The sequence below is a fragment of the Natrix helvetica genome (assembly GCF_964273705.1).
Source record: "Natrix helvetica genome assembly, chromosome: Z".
Lineage (NCBI taxonomy): Eukaryota > Metazoa > Chordata > Lepidosauria > Squamata > Natricidae > Natrix > Natrix helvetica.
In genome coordinates, this window is record NC_138554.1 from 124,039,820 (window position 1) to 124,051,862 (window position 12,043).

Consider the following 12,043-nt stretch of genomic DNA (forward strand, 5'->3'; position numbering starts at 1 on the left):
TATTATCTAAGGATTGCCTGTATTTAAAATACACTTTGTGTATTTTAGGTTAAGTACTAACTTATTAAATACTAAGATTAAATACTAATATTTAACTACTTGAAGAAAGTAACTTTCATGGAAATTACTTGATCAGGGAATTAATTCTACAATGAGAAACATATTCCGTCTAATTGGACTATCATTTGTTATGTTAATTGGCTTAAATATTTATTTATATTCTGCCTTTATTATTTTTACAAGTGACTCAAGGTAGTGAACATATCTAATACACCTTCCTCCTCCTATTCCCCTTCCCCAACAAACTTTTGAGTTGAGTTGGGTTGAGAGAGAATGACTTGTCCAAGGTTACCCAGCTGCCTTTCATGGCTAAAGCCGGTCTTGAACTTATGGTCTCTTGCTTTTATGCATAGACGGGTTGTTTTGAACCAAAGTATTTAATATGGGGATTTTAAATATGTGCATACCTTTTCAAATATTATATATTTATTCATATATACCTACAGAGGTGGGCAGCACATGAATTAACAACCGGTTTGCCCAACATCAAAAAATGTAAGCGTGCGCATGCTCGCCTTACGTGCATGCCAACTGCACACGCACCTGGCCTTCCGCATATGCACTTTGCGTGCACACTTTGCACACATACGTGCTGCATAAAAATCAAGGCTAAATAGGTCAGCATAGTGCCGGGGCAGGTGGGCAGATGCAGTTTGCAACTACCGGTTCACCGAACCAGTCTGAACCCGCAATAGCCCACCATTGGTTATCTAATCATCTTTCTCCTTTTTAAAATCCTCATTTGCTTATATTTTTGGTCAACACAGTGCTACATCTGTTCCTGAGGTTATTTTTACTTTTTTTTTTTGCTTGTAAAAATAAATAAACAATTGTTTTACAGTTTTATAGTTATACTGAGTTGTTGAAAGCAATTGAGTCATCTTCTGTGAGATTGGCAGCTATATAAATATGATTTATAAATAAAAAATAAATTGTGGGGGCTGGTTATCTGAAACACTTATGAAGCCTAAGAAAATGTATATTTGAGTCCAGTCCATCATGGAACCATATTAAATGATTCAGGGCTGTTCACTATCTCACAAAGATTTTATTTTGGGAAAAGCTAAAAGGAGCCTTGCTTGATACTCTGACTTGAGCTGAAGAACAAAAGATGGTACAAAATTAATGGATTTTTTTTTTCACTCCAGCCAATTACTGTCCTGATTGCTACCTTACACAAAGATATATTTACATAACATGGGAAACCTATGCATACAGGTAATCCTCAAATTAAAGGACACTGAGCTTGTCGATCAGTAAGGTCGATAGTTCACCGGTTCGAATCCCTAGCGCTGTGTAACGGAGGGAGCTCCCATTACTTGTCCCAGCTTCTGCCAACCTAGCAGTTGGAAAGAATGTAAAAACGCAAGTAGAAAAATAGGAAGCACCTTTGGTGGGAAAGTAACAGTGTTCCGCCTTCAGCTTTTAGTCAGGTCAGCCACATGACCATGGATACGTCTTCGGACAGTGCTGGCTCTTCAGCTTTGAAACGGAGATAAGCACTGCTCCCTAAAGTTGGGAACAACTAGCACATATATGAGAGGGGAACGTTTACTTTTAATTCTCAAATTATGACCACAGTGGAGCCCAAAACTTAAGTTGCTAAACAAGACAGCTGTTGAGGGTGTTGTCTCTTTTATGACCTTTCTTGCCACAGTTCGTTAAGTGAATCATTGCAATTGCTAAGTTAGCAAAACAGTTGTTAAGTGAATCTGGCTTCCTCATTGACTTCGCTTGTCAGAAGGTCGCAAAAGGGGATCAGATGACTCAGGGACACTTCATACCTATGAACCAGTTGACAATCATCTCAATTTTGATCATGCGACTACGGGGAACGGTCGTACGTATAACCACGAGACTCTTATTTCCAGTGATGTTATATAATTTTTGAATAGTCACTAAGCAAATGGTTGTGAGTGGAGGACTGCCTATAGAGTTGCTATGCTTGGACCTGTCAAACTGTATTTCGGTATGGATTGGTTTGGATGCACAGCTTGCCAGGGGGAAAGGATGGGTCTTCTACCACTGGCTGAACCAGAAACTACCCGACTCCTAATCCTGCCCAGGGTTAAGCGGTAGGAAGGGGGGTGGGGAAGAGGGGGGCCAAAAGGCTGCCTCATCCAGTTCAGACTTCTGAATCTGGATGACACACGTATATTCCATACCTGAAAACCAGCAATTGCTTCTTTTTTTCCTTTCCTTTCTTCCTTCTTTTAATCCTCCCAGCTCAATTGTCACCTATTTAACCCGTCTAGGCAGGGGGATGCCAAGGCAGGAGCCCCAGGCGTCCCAGAAGTGACATTTAGCACATCTGCGGCTCCGGAGCCGTCAATGGAGCGGAAGACGGCGATCCTGGCCCCTTAACCCAGGGGCAGCCCGTCCCCCCCCCCTTCCTTCCCGTTTCGCTTCGCCCGGTCTTCCCGCCCGCTTGGCAGCAAACAAGGCACCGACCTTCCCACCCACTTGAACCGGAACCGTTTTTGCAAAAGGCAGCCCGGAGGTTTTTCTGCTGCTGCTGTTGCTTTTGCTGCTGGGGAAGGAAGAGCCTCTACCGGTCTTCTTCTGCTGCTGCTGCTCTTCCTCCTCTTCCCCCTTTCCTGCAGGCCACTGCCTGGAAGCCACCGGTCCGGGCCAGTCGAGAAGGTTTAAAGCTGCCGGCCATGGCGCTAAGAATGCACCCGCCTCCTCCTCTTCCTCAACAGCAGCGCGAACAGCTCGCACGACGGCCGACTTAGCCCAATTTTGCAGCAGTGCATGCCACTGCCAGTGCAGGAGGTTGCATGAGCCTCAGGGCGCAGCGCAGGCAGAGCAGCGGGGCCGGTGGGAACCAGAGGCGCTGTGCACGCCGCCGCCACCCCCTCCTCCTCCTCCCCCAGCGGAGGTGCTGGTTCTCCAACCCGTGTATGGCTTCACACCACACCAGCCGCTGGTAACTCCCGCCTCTGCTGCTCCTGTCACCGCCACCGTCTTAGTCCCCGTCTGGCTTCTCCTCCCCGCCCCGCCTCCTCCGCTCCTCTTCTTCTACTACTACCCCGCCTGGGTCCAGCCTCTCTCGACTGCCTGCCCGGTCCCGGCGGCGGAGAACATGGGGAACGTGACCTCTTGCTGCGTCTCGTCCAGCCCCAAACTGCGGAGGAATGCCCACTCGCGGCTGGAGTCCTACCGGCCCGACGCCGAGCTGAGCCGCGACGACACGGGTTGCAACCTGCAGCATATCAGCGACCGGGAGAATATCGACGGTAAGACGCGCGTCGGGGGGGGGGGGGGGAGGGAACGTACGAACACTCCAGGAAGGAATAGTTTGGGGTTTTTTTTTGGGGGGGGGGGGGAAGAGGGTGAAGGAAGACTAGTTTGATCCTCCCGCGCTGGTGTTCCTTTAATTCCCCCCCCACGCCTCTGCCCCCCCCCCCATTGAAAACTAAGCATCAGCTGTGGGACGCTTGGGTGTGGTAGCAAGGCGGCAGTGCCCCTGGGCATGTGCAGTCTGCACTTGCTGGGTGAGAAAACGGGCCTCAGAGCCCTATTTGGGGGTTTTGCAACTCTCGGGTAGTGGATAATGAGTGACTTGAATGGTTTTCACTTGGGGAGTAGTAGTGGTGGGGTTCTCACCCGGTCCCAGACTTGGGCACCTCAAAAGTGGGTAGGCAGGTTGGAAAACCAAAGCAGTTGTTTTGAAGGACTGTGTGGGAGCAACTCAAACTTTAATCCCTTAGCCTTCACCGGAGGCTAAACTTGGAGGTCTTCCCCATTCTTCTGGCTGTCCCAACTATGAATGGATTGCAAATTCAAGCCTCCCCCCCCCCACTTTTGCAGGAGAGTCCATAGAAGTTCACCATCTGTGACACAAAAGAGACTTTTTTTTTAACAGGAAAACTGGAAACATCTGGCTGAAATGAAGATTCAAATGTTTTAAATAAATAAATAAATAAATAGTTGGGGGTTGGAATGAAGATTCTGCCTCTATCTGTTTAACCCTATATGTAAAGAGCCAGTTTGGTGTAGTGGTTAAGGCACCAGAAAGCAAGAGGCTCCTAGTTCAAGTCCTACCTTATCCATGAAAGCCAGCTTGGAGTCAGTGTCAGCCCAGCCAACCTTGCAAGGTGGTTGTGGCAAAATAGGAGGAGGAAGGTGAGATGGATACATTTGCTGCCTTGAATTATTTGTGAAATAATATATAGGCAGGCTATAAGGATACAAATGGTTGGTGGGCTGAAACAAAAATTCTACATCTATATACTACTATATATAAAGAATCAGGTAGGCACCAGGCTACAATCAAGAGGCTCTGAGTTCAAGTCCTTTCTTAGCCATGAAAGCTACCTTAGCAAGCCAGTCATACACTCAGCCCAGTCTACCTCGCAAGGTTATTGTGGGAGAAATAGAAGAAGGAAGATGTGTTGGCTATGTTTGCTGCCTTGAGTTAATTTATGAAAATAATACAGGCAGGATATAAATAAATATAAATGTTTTAAATAAATGGGGGGCTGAAATAAAGATTCTGTCCCACGCCTCTCAGTCTTTAAAAGGGAAGCCATGACAATTATTTTATAGCATACACTAAATAATCCGTACATGTTCCTTTAGCTCCTTTTGCATTCTAACAAAGGGATGTGGGAAAATGGTGGGTGAAGTAACCTCACAGCCACGGGTGGTTTTTCACTTGTGTTCCTCTGGAGCAAAGGATTTGGACCATAATATCCCTCCTTACTTCCATCAAACCATATTTCTTCTAGATGTAAAAAGTGTTCCACAGGAGAGTCTTATTCCCATAGGATAACTTCTCAACGGAGCACTATAGAGGAAATTGTTTTTGGCGAGAACAGTTTGGGGTTGTGAATGGGGCACTAGAAAGAGGCTCTCTACTATTGTTTCCAACTTCAGAAACCAGACAATCAAAAATAAGTGTAAGATAGAATCTTCCCAGGTGATTTTTAATAAGGAAAATTATTTTTCCCTTTTGCTGTCTGGGCATTAGACACGGTCTTATATATGGGCATGTTTGGTCTTATAACACTGAGAAATGCCAGCTTTTGGTACGGAATAACAGATTTCTTCTGTATGGAGATGTTTGCAAGGCCAAAGTGCTCAGACAAGTCAAGATAGTGGCTGAAAATGGTACCCCTTTTTATAGATGCCTTGTGAGGAGCATGTCAAAAGGGTCACAGTTTTGGTTGTGTCTTGACTTATTTGCCTATCAACCCCTTCAGCACTGCAGTTCCTCCTAATCCCTATTTAATTTGTAGTTTGGGGACAAATTTGGATCACTTGATGCCACTTACAGCACTCGTTAACATGATATATAGAGCAAGAAGCCCTTTTCTTGAATGTTACTTGAAAATAGGGAAATCTCATTTACCAGTCAAATCAAATGAATGCTTTGGTGAACTGAAATGCAATTCTTAGTTTCTCTTTTACGTCTGCCTTTAAATAAACTTTGGTTGCTGTTCCATATTATAACCAGATATTTAAATGAGTATAACTTAATTGGGAATATGGCATACATTTTTTCCTTAAATAATGTGTGGAATTTGATCCAGTTGCAATATTACTTACGTTTCCTTCAGTGTCCCACAGTATTTAGTACTATTTACTCCTAGATGTGAATGTTAGGATTATATACTAAAGATCTACTGTCTTAGCTTCAGTGGTTAATCTTAGATTACAGCAACTCTTACTTTTTTATGATTATTAATATAGAAAAGGGGTTGGTTGGTTATGATTGTTAATATAGAAAATGTGGGTAGTCCTTGACTTATAGTCATTTGTTTAGATATTGTTTGATGTTACGGTGACATTGAAAAAAGTGACTTATGACCATTTTTTACACTTTATTGTCATGTGATCAAAATCTGGATGCTTGACAACTGGTCCATATTTATGACAGCTGCAGTATCCTGGGGCCTGTATGTGATCAGCTTTTGATACCTTCTGACAAGCAAAGTCTGTGGGAACGCCAGATTCACTTAAAAATTGTGTTACTAATGTAATGACTGCAGTGATTCACTTAACAACTATGTCAAGAATGGTCGTAAAATAGGGCAAAATTAACTTAACTGTCTTGCTTAACAACAGAAGATTTGGGCTAAAACATGATCATAAGTTAAGGACTACCTATACAGCATTTATTTTTTGGAGTAAAGTGATTATCATGAAAATGTTTGTGTGTGCATGTAAAATAATCCAAAATCTTTTGGATTTGTCATTTCGGTAATTTCGTAAACCTGGATTTGATACCTTGTTACACCACTAGATGTTTTTAAGAAGAAATTGGATAGCCATTTGTCCAGAATGATATAACCTGAGCCGGGGGTTGGACTAGAAGATCTCTAAGGTTCCTTCCAACACTATTTAGTCTATGTTCTAAAAGCTACAGCAAAAGAAATTTTTGGCTGGCCTCTCTACCAGTGCATTAATTGTTGAAGTTGCTTTACAGGTAAAATTATTAGTAAACTAGTGTTGCAGTAATGGCACAGTGATATTAATGAATACCCTGTGATATATAAGAAAACCTTTAAGATGTCACTAACCCTAACAGACACTAATCTGGCTGTGGTTGATCATAAGTTTTTTTTTTTTTTTTTCCAAATGGAAACTTGGTTTTTGGTGTTTATCAAATCAGCGAAAGGACACTTTTGTTTCTCAAAAGGATAGTGGTGCACAGTACTTTAGTCAGAACATTAAATAACTGAGTCAGAGATGAAAGCTTTGGTACAGAATGTAATATAATTCCTAGGGACAGTTGACATGGAAATACATGGCCAATTATGGCATTTTTTTTCTCTTTATGAGTGATGTTTTCCACTATTAACAACTGCTATGTTGACTTTACTAAATGGTTATGCTGTGGCTCCATATTAGGGTGATTTTATTATGGTTTCATCTTAATTTAATAGTTTTTCTCTCAGAATACATGCATACATATATACGTACATATTATCTATCCCGTCCGTCCGTCCTCTGACACTTTCTTTAAACTATATTTGTATATCAGTGATTGCATGACTTCTGTATATTCCATAGACTAAATAAACTACTTATGCTAATTGAATTTCAAGTTTTTGCAAACAGCAACTATTGTATGAACTTCATTTGTTAGGTTCTTCATGCTGCTAAAAAATAAATTCTACTTCTTAATTGGTGTTGCCTGATGGAAAGTAAGTAAAACTGAGTGTAGAAATGTAGAAATGCTGGTAAGGAGCTTCTTCTGTCCATGAACATCCTCAAAGTGGATAAGGGAGCAAGAGAAGAAATGTACGAAAACTCTGTATCGACTCCTTTCATATTAGTGTCATGATGCACTTTTGTCATTTTGAATATTTATGGCTAGCTGTGGACAACGCTGCAATGGATTATTGTAGGTCATGAGTCTCCAAACTTGGCAACGTTAAGACTTGGGGACTTCAACTCTCGGAATTCCCCAGCATTTTTGGAGACTCCTATTGTAGGTGATTAATGTTCGCCATACGAAACAAAAATGACTTTCTATAAAAACATTTCTGCCCACTTTGCCACAAGGAAATGAAATTTGGGTACGTCAAGAAAAATAGAAGTTGAATGCAATAGAGTTGGAAATCATAAGAAGTATGCATTGTAAAATAAGAGATGGAATAGATATTGAAGGTAAGAGACTAAACAGTCACTAAATTGTATAGATTCTCCTATTTGAGCAGCAGGCTGGACTAGAAGACCTCCAAGTTCCCTTCCATCTCTATTCTGTTCAAATGTTTGAATGGATATGGATTGAGTTCGAGCGTGCTATACACTGTTAAAAAAGCATGCTGTGGTGGTTGATGTTACATAAATAATGAATTAGGGTCAAATAGTAAAGCAAACGTACGAAGGAAGACTGAATAGGCTGAAAAGACCAAAAAACTGTTAGAAAGAAGCAAAAAGGTTAAAGAACCAAAGATGTGACATGAAGCAGTGCATTAATATAGTAGAAACAAGGATAGTTTAGAACACTAGAAAGGCATGAAGGCTATAATGAAAGGAGTTGATGTAAAGTAGATTTAGCTATTTTTTCTTTTTAAATAAATATATCATGCCTTTAATTTCTTTATCTTCTTGTTTCTTTCCTGTACTTGTCATAATGTTGTGTACTCTGAAAGAGAACAGCATAATGGACAAATAAATATGTTTAGTTAATTACAGTTGGAGAGTGTTCGTAAGCATAGCTCTTAAATCCTGACTATCCAGACATTTAACCTCATATTCAAGAAATAGCTTACTCAGCCTTCTGCTGTGAAGATGATCAGCTTAAAGAAGCACCAAGTGGCTTGAAGTATTTTTGGAACAAGAAAAAACCAGTAGGTGTGTGTGACAGAAGTGTAAGTGTAACCATAGGTGGCCTGAATTAGTGACACCACAGTGGAGTCATGAACTAAACAAACTCAGCCATTAGTATAGTTGGTCCTTGACTTACAATCATTTGTTAGTGACCATTCAAAGTTACAATGGTCTGAAATTGACATAACTGGTCTTTGCATCACCATTGTCACATCCATGCAGTAAAGGATCAAAATTATAGCCCTAACCACAGGCATGGTTTTACGATGGTTGCAATATGCAGTGGGATCGTGTGGTTGCTATTGCTTAATGATCATATGTTTCACTTAACAACCATAACAAAAAAAGTCTTAAAATTAGGCATAACTCACCTAACAACTGCTTCCCTTAGCAATAGAAGCTTTGGTGTCAAGGGCTACCTGTAGAAGATCAGGCCAGTTAATCTTAGTTTGCATAGCAATGAAGGTGCTGTTCTAAGATACATTTTATTTTCTTATTCCTTTTCAATTTCCTTATCAAAAACAGAATATTTTCTTTTGGCTGGAAAGAGATATCTATAAAGAAAAGCGCAAGGGAGAAACTTGACTTGAAACTCAAAAACCTTGTAAATATCTCAAGATGAAATAAAAAACATCAGTTTACACAATATAGGGGCAGTTAATATCTACATAATAGGTGTTGATCTGAGGCCGAAGTATAGAAAGGCCTGTTCATGTAAAGATGACTCTTTTCCTAATAAAATGAGTCAATGGAATAATCAATATCAGAAAATTAAAAAGGCATTTATGGTCAAAATTGGCAAAGTGCAGGAAATACTAAACATTGCTTCTTACATGTGAGTTGGGTAGGTGGGCCCTGGAGACAGAATGGATTTCACCTTTGTTGCAACCATCCAAATTCCTGTTAAGAAAACTGTTTAATCCAAGTACATCAAATGTACATTTCTCTAGAGTAGAGATTACAGACATGAAAATGTTGAGGAATTGATCAAACTTGCTTTGGAAGGAAGGTTATTTGCCTATTTAATTCCTTAGCTGAAAAATGACCATGTTAAGTTCAGAGGCAATAATTTCTCTGCTATTATTATTTCCTAGATAGGATTGTCTTAATGCCACAAATCAATCAAGGGTATTATTGCACTTGTGGGTCTTGTGAAAATCATCTATAGCTCGGGTTCCTTTTATTCTTGTGATTAAAGCCCTCTTGTTTGACTCACATTTTTCACTATCAAATCTAGACAAGAAAATGGAATCCTATGTAATTCTGTCCCTAATAAAATGTTGATTGTATGCTAAATTTGTTTTGCATGATTGATAAACTCTTTTCAAGAGATTGTTCTCAAAGTGATTTATTTGCTAGACAGGGATGTTTATTTCCTTTAACCTAGAATGCAAGAACAGCTTCAATCCAGGACGAAATTGCTCAAGAATTTTTAAGTGTGCCAACAACATGAAAAGACTGAAAAAGCCACAAAACATTCATTTTAAAAATACTGTTTTCAGTGGTTGTTTAACATGCTTTACTTCAAAATAAATTGCAATGCAATCACACAGTTAAAATGTTTTGGGATATATTTTGTGTGTAATTTGAATGAGATGTTAAATGTATAAATTGGAGAGAATATATTTTTGGTTATTAAACAACAAAGATGATTAGGGGACTGGAGGCCAAAACATGAAGATCGGTTGCAGGAACTGGATATCAATTCCATTGTATTTATTTTGTACAATGACAATAAAGACTATACTATATGTCTATTTTAATGAAAAGAAGGACCTGGGAAGACATGACAGCAGTATTCCAATACCTCAGGGGCTGCCACAAAGAAGAGGGAGTCAAACTATTCTCCAAAGCACCTGAGGGTAGAACAAGAAGCAATGGGTGGAAACTAATCAAGGAGAGAAGCAACTTAGAACTAAGTAGAGCTTTCCCGACAGAACAATTAATCAGTGAAACAACTTGCTTCCAGAACAGTGGTGGGTTCCTAACCGGTTTACTACCGGTTCGCTTGAGCGCATGTGCAGAAGCATCAGGGCGGGTGGGTGGAGCCTGCCGCTGCTGCCACTACCGGTTTGGCTGAACCGGGCTGGACCAGGAGCAACTCACCTCTGCTCCAGAAGTTGTGAATGTTTCAACACTGAAAGTTTTTAAGAAGTTGTTGGATAACCCTCTGTTGATGCAGCCTAGAACTGTGTTGGTTTTTTTGGCAGCTGCTGCACACTGCTGGCTCATATTTAAGTGGACAACCATTTAAATATGAGCCAGCAGTGTGCAGCAGCTGCCAAAAAAGCCAACACAGTTCTAGGCTGCATAAACAAAGGGATAGAATCAAGATCACGTGAAGTGTTAATACCACTTTATAATGCCTTGGTAAGGCCACACTTGGAATACTGCATTCACTTCTGGTTACCACGATGTAAAAAAGATGTGGAGACTCTAGAAAGAGTGCAGAGAAGAGCAACAAAGATGATTAGGGGACTGGAGACTAAAACATATGAAGAACGGTTGCAGGAACTGGGTATGTCTAGTTTAATGAAAAGAAGGACTAGAGGAGACATGATAGCAGTGTTCCAATATCTCAGGGGTTGCCACAAAGAGGAGGGAGTCAGACTATTCTCCAGGGCACCTGAGGGTAGAACAGGAATCAATGGGTGGAAACTAATCAGGGAGAGAAGCAACTTGGAACTGAGGAGAAATTTCCTGACAGTTAGAACAATTAATCAGTGGAACAGCTTGCCTCCAGAAGTTATGAATGCCCCAACACTGGAAGTCTTTAAGAAGATGTTGGATCGCTATTTGTCTGAAACGGTATAGGGTTTCCTGCCTAAGCAGGGGGTTGGACTAGAAGACCTCCAAGGTCCCTTCCAACTCTACTATTGTATTGTATTGTATTGTATTGTATTGTATTGTATTGTATTGTATTGTATAACTATTTGTCTGAAGTGGTGTAGGGTTTCCTGCCTAAGCAGGGGGTTGAACTAGAAGACCTACAAGGTCCCTTTCAATTCTGTTATTCTATTCTAAATCATTTTACAGCCTTTATAATTCTAGCTTATACAGAAGGGGAAAATGCCAGAGTACTTATACATATGCTTTCTTATTAAAATATGAGTCTTTTCTCTATGTTCAATTAACAAATTAGTGAATTCCAATTATTGGAATTCAATATACATAAATTGTATACTTGACCATAATTTTACAGAGAAATCTGAACCAGCTGTATGCAAACAAGGAATAGACCTTTGAGTTTTTATCTACAGTATTTGCTGTTGTTTAGAGAACAAACCACAGATATCACAGTGGTTTTATCTCTTGATAAAGTGTAGAAAATACTGAGATTTCTAGTAAAATGTAACCATGCAGGCTATTCATTCAGTAGATGTGACATATTGCTATGCAAAAAATGTTTATAATTTGAAATATTATTAGCATGCATTGCCATTGAAATGTCAACCAATGCATGGTTGATGGAATTGCACATTCACATACAAAAGCCAGTTGTCACACAATTGTTCTAAGAGTTGAATTGCTTTAGCTACTTAAAATATCCACTGTCATTTATATAGAGACCAGCAACAAAGCAACTGTGACAAAACCTTTCACTGCTTTGTGAATGAATCTACGTATTACGTCTCCGAAGAAATGGGCAGCTATAGAAAAATAATTATTTAGCATACAATAGCGTGGGTAGTGTTTT

General features: G+C 40.3%; 1 protein-coding gene across 1 annotated transcript in view; it reads left to right on the top strand.

Moving 5' to 3' along the window:
- Positions 1–2,563: 2,563 nt before the first annotated feature.
- Positions 2,564–12,043, top strand: part of CCNY (cyclin Y) — a 123,184-nt gene continuing 113,704 nt past the window's right edge. The window contains exon 1 of the mRNA XM_081970151.1: positions 2,564–3,299. Within this exon, the coding sequence (XP_081826277.1) occupies positions 3,146–3,299 (154 nt within the window). The 5' untranslated portion in view covers positions 2,564–3,145. The remainder of the gene's footprint in view (positions 3,300–12,043) is intronic.